Source organism: Miniopterus natalensis, chromosome 17 (genome assembly GCF_054644295.1).
Source record: "Miniopterus natalensis isolate mMinNat1 chromosome 17, mMinNat1.hap1, whole genome shotgun sequence".
Taxonomy (NCBI): Eukaryota; Metazoa; Chordata; class Mammalia; order Chiroptera; family Miniopteridae; genus Miniopterus; species Miniopterus natalensis.
In genome coordinates this window covers 21380304-21398922 of record NC_142097.1, presented here as the reverse complement: position 1 = coordinate 21398922, position 18619 = coordinate 21380304, and the positions used below count along the sequence as shown (strand labels likewise).

General features: G+C 50.1%; 2 protein-coding genes across 2 annotated transcripts; both read left to right on the top strand.

Moving 5' to 3' along the window:
* The first annotated feature begins 1492 nt into the window (after positions 1 to 1492).
* Positions 1493 to 8177, top strand: ACBD4 (acyl-CoA binding domain containing 4). Its single transcript, XM_087826051.1, has 11 exons — positions 1493 to 1565; positions 1684 to 1837; positions 1949 to 2081; positions 2329 to 2449; positions 2520 to 2604; positions 2882 to 3002; positions 3253 to 3339; positions 3668 to 3738; positions 3828 to 3906; positions 4596 to 4735; positions 7382 to 8177. The coding sequence occupies exons 3-11, from the start codon at positions 1991 to 1993 to the stop codon at positions 7505 to 7507; spliced, it is 921 nt and encodes a 306-aa protein (XP_087682177.1). The 5' UTR covers positions 1493 to 1565; positions 1684 to 1837; positions 1949 to 1990; the 3' UTR covers positions 7508 to 8177.
* Positions 8178 to 11997: 3820 nt separating this feature from the next.
* HEXIM1 (HEXIM P-TEFb complex subunit 1) lies at positions 11998 to 14084 on the top strand. The gene has a single exon (XM_016202058.2). It carries the CDS (start codon positions 12623 to 12625, stop codon positions 13700 to 13702), a length of 1080 nt encoding a protein of 359 aa, XP_016057544.2. The 5' UTR covers positions 11998 to 12622; the 3' UTR covers positions 13703 to 14084.
* Positions 14085 to 18619: the final 4535 nt, after the last annotated feature.

Here is an 18619-nt window from a genome sequence, read left to right as displayed (position 1 = left end):
GGGTCTGCAGGGTGGCTTGTCCCGGGCCAAGGGTACTGGTCTCCGAAAGTGGATAGGGCCCTGGAAGCTGAGGCGGACGGCAGGACCGCCCGAACAGGAGGAGTGGGGGAGCGGGAAGTGGTGGGTGGATAGGAAGGCTCTTGGCTGTGACCTCATAGGATTAACTCTCTCTGCACCCAGCCAGCTGCCAACCTCTCAGTTGTAGCGTCTCGAAGTTGACTGGTCTGGAGAGGGTGGGGTGGCTAGAAGACTACAGTCGTCGGCAGAGCTGGGTTCTGAGGTTCTAGGCTTGGTACCCTCACCTGCTTGATTGTCCCAGGAGAGCCGCTGCATGCTACGTAGATGTCCGTGACATCAACCCGTAGGTGAGCGTGGAGTGCGGGTTCTGGTGACATGTGTACACTTACTATGAATAAAACCGCCTGCGCCCCTCCGCCTGGCTCAGTGGCTGAGCTTAGACGTGTGAACCACAAGGTGATGGTTTGATTCCCAGTCAGGGCACATGCCCAGGTTGCAGCTGGATCCCCAGTAGGGGGCCTGCAGGAGACAGCCAATCAATGACTCTCATCATTGATGTTTCTCTCTCTCTCTCTATCTCTCTCTCTCTCTCTTCCCCCGTTTCTCCCACTGAAATCAATAAAAACATTTAAAAAAACCCCACACAAACAAAAACAAACACCTGCATATTTGTTCATGAAGAGTGGTAGGGAGTGCACACATTGTTTGCCTCAAGTGCCCTGGGGCCAGCGAAGAGCTAATTGCACACCCACCACCTGCCACTCAGCAGCTGCCAAGAGTGTGCCATCAGGACATAGATTTTCCAACTACTGGCCCAGGCTCTACCCCACGCTCAGTTATCCTCAACTCAGAGGTCCCTCATGCTGGGTTGGGTCTCATCCCTTTCTGGATATTATTTCTGAATGTTGAGTCTTCTCTGCGCTTCTGATCCAGCAATTCTTTCCTCCAGAATGACCTTCCTCATTCTTCTCCTAGCAACTTTTTTTTAAATTGATTTAAGAGAGAAAGAGGGAGAAAGAAATTGCTGTTCCAGTTATTTATGCATTCATTGGTTGAGTCTTATATGTGCCCTGACCAGGAATCCAACCCGCGACCTTGGTGTGCACGGGAGGACGTTCAACCAACTGAGCCACACTGACCAGAGCATGACTCCCTATTTTACTTACAGCGACTGGTAGGCGTCTGAAGAGATTTGGGTTGAGCTGACGGACGCTGGTTTCCACCAGGGGGCGCGAGTGCTCCGTGTTATTTCACTATGTCCACCAGGAGGCGCTTCCGTCCGCCTCCGGCAGTCAGGGTAGAGGAGCCAACCCGCGGATTCGCCCCGCCCGATTGCGAGAGGCACAGCTAACTATTTGCATAATCTTGAAAGGGACTCGCTGAGTGGCTGGAGCATAGAGGCCGAATCTGAAACGGGCTCTCTCATTGGCTTAAATTCCCCCTCGCTCTACGTCCCGATTCCGGGCAGACCGGGCCCGGAGGTCAGTAGGAAGCCTATGGCTAGTGGCGAGAAAGGACCCAGGCGTCCGGGCAGCGGTCTCCGCAGGGTGAGTGCCGGGCGGCCGAGGCGGGGTGCGGGGTGCGGGGTGCGGGGTGCGGGGTGCGGGGTGCGGGGCACAGGGCGGGAGGACTGCTCGCCCGCCTGACTCCTCGTCGCCTGTCTAGGAGTTGGAGATGCGCATCTAGAGGGGCACTGCGACCCCTTACCACCTGCCTCTCCACCCAACCACCGAGGTCCTCTCCACCCTCCCCAGCTGCCTTGGGGTAGGAAAAGGACTCTTCAGCCTCAGCTTCTGACCTCCTCGGGTATCTCACTCAGGTCTCTAAAAGGCTTAGTTTGCCCCTCTGGAAAGTGGATCAGATTGGCTTACTCAGGTGTGTGCCCGAGTGGAACCTGGAGGCCTGCTCACACGGAGGCTTGTTCTTGCAGAGTTGCTCAAAAGTAGGGCCCCAGGGCTCGGAGCAGCTGGGGATGGGTACCGAGAAAGAAATCCCAGAACCGGACTGCCAGGAACAGTTCCAGGCTGCAGTCAGAGTCATTCAGAACCTGCCTAAGAACAACAGTAAGTGAGGGCACGAGGACCTGCATTTGGGGGTCAAGATGGCTGGGGTCTGCCTCCCAGGACGCTTTTATCCCTTCAGTTTTTGCAGACAAGTGTCTGCCTGGGCCGCCCCTGGTTCCCCTCTACCTCCTGCCCCTGGTAGACGCCTCACTATTTCTGTCCTCTCCTAGGGTGGTTCTCCCCCCACCTCCATCCCCTTGGAGCTGGGGGCGATGCTCTGCTCTCCACACCCCAACTTCCTTCCCAGGTTATTACCGCCCCTCCTATGAAGAGATGCTTCGATTCTACAGCTACTACAAGCAGGCTACCATGGGGCCCTGCCTTGTTCCCCGGCCTGGGTTCTGGGATCCCATTGGACGATATAAGTGGTGAGCTCTCCACCAGCTGGGCAAACAAGCCCCTGCTGTCAACCAGCCTCTCACAGCTCTCTGCCCCCAGGGATGCCTGGAACCGCCTGGGCAAGATGAGTAGGGAGGAGGCCATGATTGCCTACATCACTGAGATGAAGGTGGTGGCACAGAAGGTAGGGATAGGCTGTGGGCTCCTCTCTGTCCCCAAGTTCCCAGCCAGGTGGCCTGCCCCCCACTTTTCTATTGCTGCCGCCATTATGTTTCCTGCACGTTGACACTTTTTGGGAATTATCACCTTCATGCGCTTCCCCCAACCTGTCTCCGGTCTCTGGCTAGGCACAAGGTGGAGGCTATGAGACAGGAGCCTGGTGGAGGGGGCCCAGCTCAAAGGGATAGGAGGGCAGGGGGGGAAGGAGCCAGCTACTCTCCAATAAACCTTATCCCCTACAGGTGATCGATACAGTGCCTCTGGATGAGGTGGCACCTGACATGTTTGGTTACTTTGAGCCCCTGTACAGGGTGATCCCTGACATGCCGAGGCCCATGGGAACCTTCCTGAGAAGTATCCCAGGTCAGGCCCCCAGGATGAGTGCTCTGTAGGCACTGAGTCAACTGTCAGGTTCAGGCTGAGGGGGCTGCTTAGTTGGAGGGGGGCCCATGGGCAAAGGGCTCCAGGTGATGTCCCTGTAAGGACTCCAGCCACTGCCCCTGATGGGGTGGGTCTCAGGCAGAGTCAGTGGCTAATGGGGAGCAGAGATCTGATCTCACTGGGAGGCACCAGCCTCTTCCCGGCCCCACCCCTGAGTGCTATGTCTCTGCAGGTTTCGAAGAGCAGGTACCAAATGGAGATGCTGGGGTTGCCCCAGAGTCTCCCTGCCTCCCCAAGGAACCAGCACCCCCAAGCCCAGGTCAGTGGCTGGGCAGGAGGGACAGAGGGCCAAATGCAGGCCAGAGTTGGGGGAGACGTCCACGTGTGGTGAAGGGGAGAAGGCTGGGTGCCATGCTGTGCCCATTGCACCTCATGCCCACAGACAGAGACCTCCTATGCTCCAGGGAAAGCCAGGAGGACATTTCTGGGATTTCTGTTCCAGGGCTTCACTTCTGGGACCCATCTGTGCCTCTTGTGGCAGTGTCTCTATTGTCCCCTGAACAGGTGTCTCTGCCCAGTTCTACACTCCTCCCCTCCCTCCATAGCCTCCCTCTTGTAACTAACCTACCTACCCCCCCCCCCCCCAGAGTCTCAACCAACCAGGGACCTGGACTCTGAGGTTTTCTGTGATTCCCTGGAGCAGCTGGAGCCTGAGCTGGTGAGATAACCCCTTGTACCCTGCCTTTCCCACCCCACTGTGCCCTGGCTGCTCCTACTGCTCCCTTTGGACTTTGTGACTCACCTCAGCAGGTTTGGGCAGAGCAGATGGACACCGCTGGAGGAGAGCCTGACACCAGAAACAGCCCTGTGCCCCCAACAGGGAAAGGTGAATCAGTGCTTGACCTTTAACCCCCGTCTGCCCTTCCCCATGGTTCTACTGCCCTGGCCTTCCCCTGGCTGCCCCTCTTGGGGCAGAAATGAAAGGCCAGTTCTGGGAACTGGAGAGAGCAGCCTCTGCCCAGGAAGGGTTGCCAAACAGCCAGACACTGGATGGGCAAAGTCTTTGCCTGGCCTTCTCTCCCTGAGGGCCATCAGGAGCCACCAGGCACTGAGTAAGGGCAGCTGGGGCAGAAGTGCTAGCCCCCCACATAGCTACAACTACATGGCTTTGGGAGTCACTCTCTCTCTGGGCCTCCCATTTGGGACTCTGAAAGGACAGCAATGTGTTCCACTATCCCCTTTTATAACTGCCAGTGCGCCACGTCCCATAAAGGGCACTGTCATAAATATCTCCTTTGAGCCAGCCGCCCTGTGAGGGAGACATCTTTCCCTAACTTTCAGATGACAAAATGAGGCTCAGAGATATTACTGACTTGCCCAAAGTCACACAGCTACCCCTTTTAGTCTGGTACTCAGCCATGTGGATGGACTGCACAAAAGTCACACTTGGTACAGGGGATTGTGCCCTAGTCTTACTTTTCCCTGGGACTATTCCCCTGCCCCCAGCCCGCACCCACCCTGCCCCTAGCGGAATTGCCCCCTGAGTCTTCTTCCCTGTGTGTCTGTTTTCCGCAGAGGGGTTGAAAGGCAGCTTGCCAGGGCCCCAGGAACTGGACTCATGGCTGGTGGGGACAGTTCGAGCACTGCAGGAGAGCATGCGGGATGTCCAGGGAAGACTGCAAAGCCTGGAGAGCATGCCTGTCCCCCCCAAGCAGGTGAGCCCCCAAGGCCAGGGTGAGACTGGGGCAGAACTCTGAAGGTCTCTATACTAGGCTCTTCATCCAGCCACTTCTTTGTCCCCACATCTCTACTTCCCACACCTTTGCCTCCCCCAAGAATGGTGTGACTTACGTCACCGGCAGGGAATTTGGGGATCTGAAGTGCTTCCTCCTGGAAGGGAGAGTGGGAAGGGCCCTCTTTTCCTGCCCTTACCGCCCTTTGCCTGAAAAGACACTGAGCAGGAGGACTAATCCCAACAGTTGGAAGGGCCAGGATGTGTCTGCCCTTTGCATTGGGGCTGGGGATCCCTGTTGTCCCTCAGTTAGGACTTCTGTTCCCAGATTTAGGGTTCACTCCCAAAGAATTCAGCCTTTGCATTCCTCACTCCCTTTCCACACTCCAAGATCTTCTTGCCCCTTACACCTCAACTTCTGCCATTTCTGGAGCCCCAGCTGTGTGCCAAAAACCATTAGTTGCATTATCTCACTTAATTCACTCAAAAACCCTATGAAATAGGTTTTCATTTCGTTATTACAGATGAGGAACCTAAGGCTCTGAGAGGCTGAGTAACCTGCCTGAGGGTACGCAGCCTGGAAGACCCTCACAGAGCTGCTGTGAGGATTGGATGAGATAATGCTTGTAGGTACTTCCCCAGTATCCAGCACACACAAAGACCTCCTGGAACGGAGTTCATTGTTATTATTAGTATTAGTATTAAGTGACAGAGCTGGGAGTGGCCCTACATCTATCTCTCTCCAAAGCTAGCACCCACCACTAACTCTGAGTGGGTCTGTTCTTGAGAAGCCTGGGGTGGTGGGGGCAGGCGAGGGCTGAGTTGCTGGATGTAGGCAGTCATTTAGGTGACCCCTAGATCCCCTTGGCACAGTATCAACCAGGGTGGCAGGAATTTCCTCACATCCACACTGGCTAACATTTCAACACACCCCACCCAGGCTTTTTAAATTTTGTTTACCTTTCACTAATTTTATATGCTGAAGATTTTAAAGATTTCCACCCTGGAATACTTGGGTTTGCATCTCTAAAAATAAGAACATTCTATTACCTAATTTTATCACACACTAGAATTCCTTCATATCATTAAATAGCCAATCCAAATCTCTCCAGTTGTCCCTAACTGCCTTTTCCAGCTGGTCTGTCCAGTCCAAGAGCACATTGCTGCATCTGGTTCCTCTGTCCTTTTAAGACTCTTAATCCAGACCAGTCCCTTTTCCTTGCTACTGACTTGCTAATGAGACTTGGCCAGTGGTCCTGTAGAAATGTTCCACTTTTTGGGTCTATCTACATTCTGGTGGCTAATTTACATGGCCAGATTTCATCGAGGTAATGTCCTTCATATCAGGGGACACATATCAATGTCCCGCCATTAATGATTCTAACATGGGCCACTAGCATGAATAAAGGGGTGACAGTCTGGTCCCCTCATTGTAAAGTCATGTTTTTTTTCTTGCAGCCAGGGAATGTCCAGTTCCTTGTCCACTCCATTTGTCACACAGGTTTTGACAACAATTAATACATAATCCTGAATCAATAATTTATTTAGTGGTTGCAAAAAAAGTTTACTTTTAAATTCTATTATTCCTTTAAAATTTATTAGCTGTTAATTTTTTGTAGTTTCCTTCATCATCTAGGATTTCCCTGAAATACAGTGCCTTATGAAAAGGCAGCATGCATGCTTAATTCTATTTAGTTATTTATTTTAAACATATCTTTATTGATCTCAGAGAGGAAGGGAGAGAGAGAGGAACATCAATGATGAGAAAGTCATTGATCGGCTGCCTCCTGCACACCCCCAGCTGGGGATCAAGCCCACAACCCAGCCATGTGCCCTGACCGAGAATTGAACCTCAATCTCCTGGATCCTAGGTCAATGCTCAACTGCTGAGCCACGCCCGGCCAGGCAGTTCTCTTTATTTTTAAAAAAAGGAGTTGATTTAACAGCCACCTCAATGGTGACAAATTTCCAACTTTCTCTTTTTTTTGAGTATCAGTGTGGACTCATGGATTTTAAAGATTCAATATTTCAATCAACTGCAATCATTCTTTTTGATGCTCAGATTGTCACGACTTTGGTCAGTGGAGACCCTTTAAAGTTGGGTCCTATCATGACCTCATTAATCTTTAAAAGCTTCCTTGCTTTCTGGCACAAGATGTCCCGCATTCACCTCTACCTTTCCTGCTCCAGACCTGGTATCAGCCACTTCTCCACGGAGCCCTAGCTCCTTTTAGCAAAGAATATTTGAAGACTAAAATCTGAGCACTCAGGGTCATTTGAATTATGTGGCACATCCTTTACAATATGAGGGTCTTAAGGCGACACCAACAGGGTGAACAGCCTAGTAGCCAGTAGGGACTCCAGGCTGCAGCCTTCTTGGCACCTGGGATTGCCCTGGGAGGAAGATGTGGGAGTGAGTTGGAGTTGATCTGCCAGGGACACACTAGGAACCCCAGGATCCCTTCCCTTCTAGTGGTGCAGATATGGGGGTAGGGGCTTTTCTGTTCCAGTTCTCACAATCTGAAGGAAGTAGAAGCTCCTACTGAGTTCTGGAATCAGGTTTCTAAGGAAGGCTCAGTCTATGCTGAGGCCTGGACTGGCCCCTGACTCACTCCCTCCCTCTTGGCAGCAGAGGCCTCCGTCCAGCGCTCGGCCTTGGCTCCTCAGGCTCTCAGGTCCTACGCTGCTCTTCTTCCTCCTGTGGCCCTTCATTGTCCAATGGCTCGTCAGACAATTTCGGACCCAGAAGAGGTGACTTTCAATGGAGGAGTCTCTGCAGCCAACGGAGGAGGATCTGTGCCCCTTAGCCTTCCTAGGGTTTAGGAGAACAGAATTAATCCCACCCACCACCACTACCAATTAATGTTTGCCTTAGCACTCCCCCCCCCCGTGGGGGGGCGCAAATAAGACCCTACCCTTCCCTGCAGCCTCAGAAGGATGCTTCCGCCACCTCCCAACCCCCCAAACCATCCCAGATTTCCTCGGAAGGTTGCAGTGCGGTGCACATCCTGGGTTCTGGGTTGGCCAGTGATTCGGGGTGGGGCTGCAGCGGCTCAGCCTCTGCCCTCCCCAACCCTGGGTCACCTGACTCTTCTCCCACTCAGCCTCTCCCAGTGGAGGCTCAGCTCTAGGACAGGTTGGGACTTGGGCCGGGTCCTGGGATTGGTTGGCTGGGAGGCTATGGGAGGGGGCCGGGAGGCCCCGCCAAGTTGGGGGAAGGCAGAGAGAGCAGGCTCCGGGGGAGGGGCGTGAGCTGAGTTTGCTAGCCTTTCTCTCCCCACTTATACTCAGGACTTCTTCACTGAAGATTCACTTACAAATGAATGTCTCACTAAATAAAATAAAACCTTAATCTTCTGCGGTCTACAAAGTGAGGCGGAAATCGGGTCCGGAGTGTGCAAGGCACAGTTTCTTTCCTGCTCCCCCCACCCATGTCCCTTCGGACAGCCAGAGAGGCCAGCGGCTGGTGTTTCTGAGGAAGATTGTCCCTCCTCCACGGACAAATGAAGGGAACAAGAGCCGGGGGTCTTTCGAAAAAGTGGAGGGGAGCGGGGATGTCCCCAGAGGGGTGGAGCTGGAGCGTTGGGGGAAGGGGAGGGGCTGCACCCGCAAGGGGGTAGGGGCAAAGGGCCCAGTCCTCCCTGCCCCTCCCCGTCGGGGGCCTAGCGGGAGCCTGGCGTAGCTCTGTCACCACCAGAAGGCGAGAGTGGCCGCTCCCTGCTCTCTGCGTGGGCACATAGGGCTGGGGTCCAGACTCCCGGGCCGGAAGTGCCCACTGCTCGCTTACCTCTCAGATGCTCACTCCCCGTGACCCTCGCGGTCGGACTTTCCCAGGGAACTTTCTGGAAGTCCAATACCAAGTGGGAGCCTTTCCCCCCGCCCTGCCCTTAGGCGTGTGGGTGGGGACCTGCGCGGGGAGCAGGGGTGGGCAGAACACCTGAGTGGGTACGGACCTCCCAGTGACACTGGCTGCTGGGGCACTGAATTTATTTTTCTCACCACCTGGCAATCTCTCGGCCTTCCTCTGGTCAGCACCAGCCCTGTCGTCCAGGCAGTGCTGATGCCTCAGAGCCCACTGGCTATGTCCCCATCTGTGGAGGGCTGTAGCAGCCTTGAGCCCCCTGTAGCTGCCACCACTTGGGCCCCAGGACCTTCCTGCCCCTGGGTGAGGTAGAGGTAATTCTGAAGGCCCCTCCTTGGAGACCCTTCAACTCCTGAGTTACCTGGGTCAACCCCTGGCCTTGCCCACTCTCCCAGGCTTAGCCATCACTCGCCCCACTGGAAGCCAGGTCACTCTTTGACCCTCAGTCCTCAAGGCAGTATCCCTCAGAACAGACACATGGGCCTTGCTGCTCCACAGCTGGCCCAGGGTTATAAGCAGAGGCAACAGCAGGGCAGTGAGAGACAGAATTGGTGCTGGGGATGCAGGTGTGGGGCAGAAGCCAGCTCCACCACTTGCAAACATTAATTGTGTGACTTGGGCAAGACAAGATATTAATTACTCTGAGCCTGGGTTGTCTTGTTTGTGAAATAAGGATGATAATCTCTTTATCATAAGGCAGTCCTGGGATTTAAATTACCAGGACATATAAAATGCCTGGCAAAGGGTTAAAACTCAGCTGGGTACCTGGCCTTCTGTTTGATAGCATTCTAGAATTCTACAAACTATTAATTTGGGCACCCCTCCCCCAATATGACAAATGAGCCCATACAGCTGAGTCCTGCCCAGTAAACTGAGGCTGGGCTCAGCTATACCTTCCAAATCCCCTGACTGAGGGTACCCAAGAGTCCTTTGGAGTCTGAAAATGTAACAAATTGTAGTTCTCTGACTCCCAGTGTGAGGGGCAGTGCTTGCTCTGAGGAGTCTCCTGCTTGCCTGATGAAACAGCACAGAAGGCAGGCTTTTCAGATGGACCTGAGTTCTTGGAAGCTCAGGGAAAAGCTGGGATGCTCAATTTCAAAACATCTGGCTGTGCCCCAGAGGCACTCTTGCTTACCTCTCCCTTTGGGCATGCCATCACCACTTTGTCACAGAACCTCTCTTGAATTCCCAGACAAATCCCTTCTTTGGACACGATGCTTACTCTTCATAGAACACCCTTCTTTATGCCACTTTGCCTGAAAACGATTCATCCCTCAGAGACAGCCAGTAAATCACTTCCCCTTGAAACCTGTACACAATCATCAACTCCTAAGCAGCTTGGCTCACAGCTCCTATCTGATTTTGTCCCCTGTCATTTTGGCTCACTGTGGTTTGATGGCTTCTCTATACAGTCCACAAGCAGCAAGGATGACATATTATTCATCATTGTGCCCTCCTAACAAATTGCTAAATGAAGAAATAAGAGCCCAAATTATGATGAGGCGGTTAGGAATGAAAAAGAACTAAATCCAGAGTCCTTGAGGAAAAAGGGAATTTTGCGTTTGCGACAAAGAAACACAGGGGTCACAAAGACCTTCACACAAGCTGGAATTGCCACTTAGTTGTCATGTGACCTTGGACAAGTCACTTAATTTCTGAGTCTTAGAGACTTCTTAGCTCTAAAATGGAGACAATAATTTCTATCCTTATTTGCTGGGCTGTGGTGGGGTCAAATGGCTCTGTGGTAAAAGCACATTATACGGTGAAAAGCGGTTAGAATGTCAGCCATTGCTTTTAAGGAAGAAATAATAAGAATGGGTCACTGGGTGTGTGGCAAGAGGGAGAAGTTAGGATTAGAACAGATTTTAGGCCTAAGTGATTAGGACCAAGGGTTTGGGCTACTCCCAGGCCCTGTCCTTTGTTCAGAATCTGGAGAATTTTCTCAAGAACAAGCCTTCCCCCCCCCCCCCCCCATAAGTCTACCCACAGTCCTGGGCCAGAATCCCCCTGTCCCCGTTTTTGGGTAAAGCCTCCTCCTTAGGGAAGCCTTTGGCTCTGCTTCCATCCGAGTATTGCCCAGGGCCCACTGATAAGGAAGAGCCTCTGTAGATGATACCTCCCTTCTCTCTCAGTGAGCCAGGGTTGATTATTTAAACTCATTATTAATTCGACCCCTCCCCAACAACGAGGCTCATCTGCTGGCGTGGACTCCCCAGTCCATCTCAAGAAATGCTCCTGGTGGGCTTTTAAGTGAACAGACCAAGTCAGCCCTAAGAGGCCATTTTCTTCTACAGAAGCTGAGGCCCCGGGGAGGCCTCTTTGCCCCGGGTTTCCAAGGAGTCCTTGGCGCCCGCCCAGCGCTTCCCAGATCCCGGCTGAGGAGAGAGGCTGTCTCGGCCCACCATTCTGCACTGGTCCCTGGGGCAGCGGTAGCCCTGAAAGGCTACACTGGGGCTGGGGCTCGGTCACTTTCGCCCACAGGTCTGGAAGCCAGTCCGAGGGTAGACGTCACTCGGGACTCGAACCTGCCTTCTCATCCTGTGAGGCCTAGTCCGAGGTTGCTGTGCTAACGCAGTCACACTGTCCCTTTAAGACGGCACTTTTTATTTTTCATTTGTTTACTTCTTCATGCGCTTTTCATTTTTTTTACAAAATGTGTCACAATATCCATCCGCAAACGTCAGTCTCAGGCACTACCGACACGCTTTGAAACCATTTCTGTAATCTTAACAATCGAAAGTTACCAGCCGTGGGCCAACAGCTCTCTTTATAAGATTTAATTTTCTTTTACACCTTAGGAACTACTTTTTAGGAATAAACCATTTTTTGCTACAGTTAACAAATATTTATGACCTTTAGAACCATTCCGCTGAGGACAGAATACGATAACATGCTTTAAGACGCACCTTTTCATTAAAATATTCTGTGTGGGCCCTCATAGACCTTCGAATCTTCTCGTATTCCTCAGGCAGAATGGTATGGTCCAGAGCCCGCCCCACCTTTTCTGCATTGGTTTGCCTTCCTCCGAGATACGTGTGACTGTTGACCAATGGTCACTCACGTTTTTCCAGCGAGGGCTAAGCGATGGAGGGAGGTGGCCTGGAAAACGCCCCCTACGCGTTCTGGGGTTGGCTACGTCGCAAGGCGCGTGAAGACGGCGGGCCCGAAAGATGGGAACTACGAGTCCCAGCCTCCAGCAATGGGGACCCCGCTACGCATGCGCATGGGCGGGGTGGCCAAGCTTCTATATAAAAGCGGGCAGAGAGCTGGGAGGGAGCAGTTGGAAGTTGGCAGGTGGAGAGGCAGGTTGGGAGGGGAAGCTGGGAGGGGAAGCTGGGGGAGGAAGCTGGGGGAGGAGGCGGAAGAGGAGCTGTCGGAAGGGGGAGGAGGGAGGGAGGAAAAGAGGAGGAGGCGGAGGAGAACTGAGCTGAGCAGAGCATCGAGCCAAAGGGGAGATGAGTTTGTCTGTCCTCGGATAAGGCTCCGGCCCGGCCTAAGGAACTGGGAGCGCGGGTTGGAGCGACACTCGTGGAAGTGGGAGGTGGCGGCTCTGGGACCTTAACCCCTTGTGGGCTCTGCGGCTGGGGACTTAACCCTTTGTGGGTCCGGCCCCTCGGAGGCAGCGTCATCGGGTACTTTTAACCCCTTCGGGGCTGGGTTTAACCCATTGGACTTAACCTCATCTCCTAGCCCACCAATTCCTCCATTGTGGGGGCGCTCTGCGGGGAGGCTTGAGGCCGACCCCCTCCGCACATTACGCACTGTTTCTGCTGCTGCACCCCTTTGGACCTGCTAGCTGGTCGCGCTGTGGCGCTTAACCCTTTACTGACTTGAGCTCCCCCAAGTTGCAATTAGAGTTTGCTGACAGGACAAGCTAAAGGCGTCTCAGCAGGAACTGCCGAAGTGGATTCTGTTGGACATTTTTTTTTTCAAGAAAAGAAAAACCTTTTTTCTCAAGGACTTAACAGCCAAAATTCTTCAAACTTTGAGAAGAGGACTCTTTTAGCCATGGCCGAGCCACTCGTGTCGGAATATCAGCACCAACCTCAAACTAGCAACTGTACAGGTGCTGATGCTGTCCATGAAGAGCGGAACCCCGATCGCCCCCCAGGCGCGGAGGAGCCGGTGCCGGAGGAGGACAGTAGGTGGCAATCGAGAGCGTCCCCCCAGTCGGGTGGCCGTCCAGGGCAGGAGGGGGAAGGGAGCCTGGAACCCCAGCCGCCTCCTTTGCAGACCCAGGTCTGTCCAGAACCTAGCTGCCTGGAAGCAGACGAGAAGGGCCAGAATGGAGACGATTTGTCCGCTGGCGGAGCATCGCCACAGGCGGCGGGAGGGGAGCCGAGGCCCGAAAATGAATCGCTCACCCAGCCATGCCACGACTCCGAAGCCAGCAAGTTGGGGGCTCCTGCCACTGGAGGTGAGGAGTCGTGGAAACAGCAGCAGAGACAGCTGGGCAAGAAAAAACATAGGAGACGCCCCTCCAAGAAGAAGCGGCATTGGAAACCGTACTACAAGCTGACCTGGGAGGAGAAGAGAAAGTTCGACGAGAAACAGAGCCTGCGAGCTTCGAGGATTCGAGCCGAGATGTTCGCCAAGGGCCAACCAGTCGCGCCCTATAACACCACGCAGTTCCTCATGGATGATCACGACCAGGAGGAGCCGGATCTCAAAACCGGCTTCTACCCCAAGCGGGCTGCAGCCAAATCTGACACCAGCGATGAAGAGTTTATGGAAGAGGCTGGCGAGGAGGATGGGGGCAGCGACGGGATGGGAGGAGACGGCAGCGAGTTTCTGCAGCGGGACTTCTCGGAGACTTACGAGCGGTACCACGCGGAAAGCCTGCAGAACATGAGCAAGCAGGAGCTTATCAAGGAGTACTTGGAGCTGGAGAAGTGCCTCTCCCGCATGGAGGACGAGAATAACCGGCTGCGGCTGGAAAGTAAGCGCTTGGGTGGCGGCGAGGACGCGCGTGTGCGGGAGTTGGAGCTGGAGCTAGACCGGCTGCGCGCCGAGAACCTCCAGCTGCTGACGGAGAACGAACTGCACCGGCAGCAGGAGCGAGCACCGCTGTCCAAGTTTGGAGACTAGACTGAAACTTTGGGGGGGAGGGGGCAAAGGGGACTTTTTACAGTGATGGAATGTAACATTATATACATGTGTATATAAGACAGTGGACCTTTTTATGACACATAATCAGAAAAGAAAATCCCCCCGGCTTTGGTTGGTTTGGTAAATTTAGCTATGTTGTAGCTTGCGTGCTTTCTCCTGTTCTTTAATTATGTGAAACTGAGGGATGCATTACTTTTCCTTTTAGAAGTTTTTTTTTTTTTCTTAAGTGTAAGTCATTTGACCAAGTTACAATGCATTTTTCTGTTAAAAATCCTCTCCTTAAAAGGATCTATAAGGTGGCCAAATCTGAGAACCATTAAATTCATTCTAGTTATAATAAATTTAATATTTGTAAATGTAACATAGTTTAAGTGTGATTTCTAGAGCCAATTAAAAAATAGTACTGATCTATGCGATTACATTCTGGGGGAGTAAAGAAATCATTAAATTTATTAGTTTGAAAAAAATCTTTAATGGGAGAATTTTCAATTTGCCGACTTTTCCCTTGAATTAATCTTAGTGTGCTACAATATATAGTTGACAAAATATAAAGATTTAAATAGCTTCAAATTTAAGTGTGCTTGCTTTCTAGTGCCTTGGTTTTCTTTCCTGATGTTGGAGAAATAAGCCAGTGTTGGATGTTTGGGGAGTATAAAGTAGCTACACTCAGAAGCTTAAAACTTAATTCTGCTTCTCAGTAGCCATTTATAAGTCTATTAAACAAAAATATAAATCTAATTTGGCAGTTTGTTAGACAACTGACAGCCTCATTTCATTCCTACAAGTAGGTTTTTAGTAATCTCCATCTCCCCCACCCCTTCCCCTTTGAGGCTGGAAGGAGTTCCTGGATGCCTGGAAGAGGCTCTTGGTAAACCTACTGCTTAGCGCAAGCAATGGTTGGATAACCTTTCGGGGCAGCTCTTTATGTTAAAATGTTAGAGGTAGGGGATATTGGACTTACGGAGGAAACGACTGTTTAGGGCATTCTAAGAACTTACCCTAATTGTCCAATACGTAAGTGCTCCCAACACCAAAAAGGAATAGGAGCTATCCACCTTTCCATGAGGGCTGACTAAAATTAGAAATGCCCCCTTACTGCAAGTCAAGTATAAAGCTTCTGGTTAAAGAACTAACTCCTTGGGGTCCAAGCGGGAACCCTGCACATATTCCCTGTATAGCTGCTATTCTCAGTTTCCTAAACTGCGCTGGTAGCAGCAATTCTTGAATAGCTCTGCTCTTGAAAATGCAGGGAGGCCCTGGGAATTTCTGCACCCAAATTAAAATAGTAAGAAATTATGATTGTTCCCTCCTGTCAGCCCATCTACACCTGTCCTGTTTCCTTAGGGCAATTGTACTACTCAGATCACTAGCACAGGAGTTCTTTAACTTGGGGCCTTAGAAACCATAGGGGGCCTTGGGGCCCACAAACCCCATAAATTTATATGCAGACTTGTGTTACATGTACATTTTTCCAGGGAAAGGGTTCAAGAGACTCACAAGGTTGTCAAACTTGGTTTAAAAACCCCTGCAGGAAAGGGAAAAAAGCCTCCTACTATGACGCTTCCTTTTGTAGGTAAATGAAATAGTGGAGGGGGTGGGAACTTATGATGTATAAGGAGCATATACAAATCAATGAATCAAAGGAAATTATGCAGGTCAAGACTGACTCAGGGCCCTCAGCTGGACTGAGCTGTTCCCTTGCCCTATTCTGGTAGATGGACCATGGGAGACAATGTATGATCAGTTTTTCCTTTGGCCTAAAATTTACATTAAATGTCTAATTTGAAATAGTTTTCTTCGTGTTTTTAATATTTCTTCTTCTATGACATCATGCAGCAGTCCCAGAAACCCGGCTGCTTGGTGGAAGGACAGCAACACTGCCCTCTGGCTTTATAGTACAGAGCAGAAGCCTCATTTTGATTGCACTAGGATGCAGCAGTGATAACCTCTAATTTCAGAACCTCTTCTTAAGATGGGTTTATGTATAAGAATCTTGTTTCCCCTACTATTAGTTTTGGATAGACTTTATAAAAATATTTACATCAGAAAAAATGGTACATTTTACTCTTAGGAGACAAAGGCAGTCCAGTTTTAAAAAATATACAAATAGTTTTAAGTAACTCTCATTATTTAATTTACTTTGATGTATATGACTTCCTGAATTCTGCTTTCAAAGGCACTGGCAGTTTGTTTATTTTTTATTATTTTTTAATCCTCACTTGATATTTTTCCATTGCTTTTCAGAAAGAGTAGAAGGGGGAGAAAAACATTGATGTGATAGAAACACATCCACTGGTTGCCTCCTGCACACACCCTGACCAAGGCTTGGGTATGTGCCCTTGGCCAGAATCAAACTCAGAACCCTTCAGTCCTCTGGCTGATGCTCTAACCACTGAGCCACCCCGGCTAGGGCAGCACTGACATTTTACTATATTTATTGCATTTATATTCTTTGATGAGGTTTGTGTGAAATAAGAGTTTCTATCAACACTTTCAATATTGAAACACTTGACTAGCATATTGCTCTCAGGGCAAAAGACTCTTGAATTACCTATAGTAATGGGGGTTGTGATGACAAATGATCCTCAAGTCCACTCTAGTCTCTCACTAAAGTCCTCCTGCCAAACATTTCAACTGAGCTGCACAAAAGACCATGCTTACACATTAGCAATTTCAGTTTGTTCCCTTTCTGATCCTGGGGCCTTGGTATCCAGCCAGTGCTTCCCAAACTTTGAGACAGCTGGCTGGACAGCTTAATTCTCCTTTGAGTAAGGAACACTTTTCTTAGACTAGCCTATAACATAAAAGAGGCTCTCAAGAAATAGATCCCTTTAGATTTCAGTCTGAAGAGAAAAAGCCAGGGAGTTCCAGATTGGTTTAGTTCTGAAAAACAAACTAGGTATCTCTAAAGAGAGGAAACATGGTAAAAATTAGACCAGGCGCCCGGCCGGGTGTGGCTCAATGGTTAAAAGCGTAGACCTAGGATCCAGGCGATCAGGGTTCGGTTCCCAGTCAGGGCACATGCCCGGGTTGCGGGCTGCAGCCGATCAATGACTCTCTCATCATTGATGTTTCTCTCTCCCTCTCCTTTCCTCTCTCTGAAATCAATAAAGATATGTTTAAAAAAAAAAAAAAAAATTAGACCAGGCTAGGAGTCAACTAGGGTCCCAGTCATACCTTTAACATATACTAGCAGTGCAATCCGGGACCTCGCTCTCAAACTCTGAGCCTCTTTCATCAGCAACATGGGGCTATGGCTACTTTACATAACTATTAAAAGGATTAAATTAGTATGAAGATGTGCTATGCATGCATACAGCAGTTGCCCACTTGATCAGGATTTTTTTAAAATCCTCATCTGAGGACTTTTTGAGAGAGGAAGGGAGGGAGGAAGAGAGAGGAGAGAGAAAAACATCAATCAGTTGCCTCAGGTACATGCCCTGACCAGGATTGAACCCACAACTTGATAGGTATTTTTAATTTTCAAATTTATAAAAATATAAATTTTATATAAATACAAAAATCTTTTGCTTGGGGAAATGTAAATAAATATATTTTATCCTAATGACTTCAAAAGTTAGAGAAACCAAAGAGTGAATCCAAGAAATAAAAAAAATAAAAATCCACAGCCCAATAGTTTACCTTCAGAAGATCAAGAACTGGCTATATTTAGTCAAACATTAGGTAATATAATACAGGTGTCCCCCTAGCCACTTACACCCAGAACAGCTGGCAACAAATATTCACAACAGGGTGATGGAAAAGTTGGCTAGGGTAAAGACAGTACTTGCACCTAACTAGGTAAACTTTCATATGTATGTTTTGATTTTTGTAAAAAATTGTCACATTTGACAAGATCATTGGAATAAAGTTCCACTTTACTATTCTTTCTCACATAAAGTATAAATCATTGATGCTAGGATGAAAACTAATTTTTAAAAGAAAATGTCTGCCCAGCTGGTGTGCTCAGTAGTTGAGCATTGACCCATGAACCAGGAGGTCATGGTTCCATTCCTGGTCAGGGTACATGCCCAAGGTTGCAGGCCTGATCCCCAGTAGGAGGTGTACAGGAGGCAGCTGATCGATGATTCCCCCCCCCCCAATTTATCTTTATTGATTTCAGAGACAGGAAGGGAGAGAAACATTAACGATGAGAGTCATTGACCAGCTGCCTGCACACCCCCTACCCGGGATCAAGCCCGAAACCTGGGCATGTGCCCTGACCGCAAATCAAACTGATCTCCTGGATCATAGGTCAATGCTCAACCTCTGAGCCATGCCAACTGGGCTGATCGATGATACTTTCTCATCACCGATGTTTCTCTCTCTCTCCCCCTCTCCCTGAAATCAATAAAAACATGTTTAAGGGGGAAAAAAATGTCAAATTCAGGCCCTGAACACAGCCGCCTGCTGACAAATGCGTTAATAGTCACACTTTGCAAATGGGACAAAATCTGTGGTCTAGGAGGCAAACGGTCAAACTTTGGCCAATTTTTGCCAGTTGTCTTTGGATATTGGAAAGCTTATCATCTCATTCCATCTCTTGTTGAAAAAAACAAAGGCTGGGTCTAGACAGATCAATGCTATAGCTCTTACAAATCCTCCTGAATAAACTTTCTTTTCGAGGCAGTTCAATTATCAAAATTCTTTCAAATGGCTGAGATGCTACAGGAAACTGTCGGTCTTTTGAAATAGTGTGATCTTTTAATATAGCACCAAGAGCAGCTACATTGGCTTATACATTTTTTTTTTTTAAGAAGAGCAAACATTCAGAAAGGAATTGTAAAAACTCGTCTGAAGTCATATTCTATTTAACACACTCACTGGCTTTGTGTGAAGTGTTAAAAAGCCCTGGGTCTGTGGTGAGCAAAAAGAATATTCCTGAAGGAAAACGTG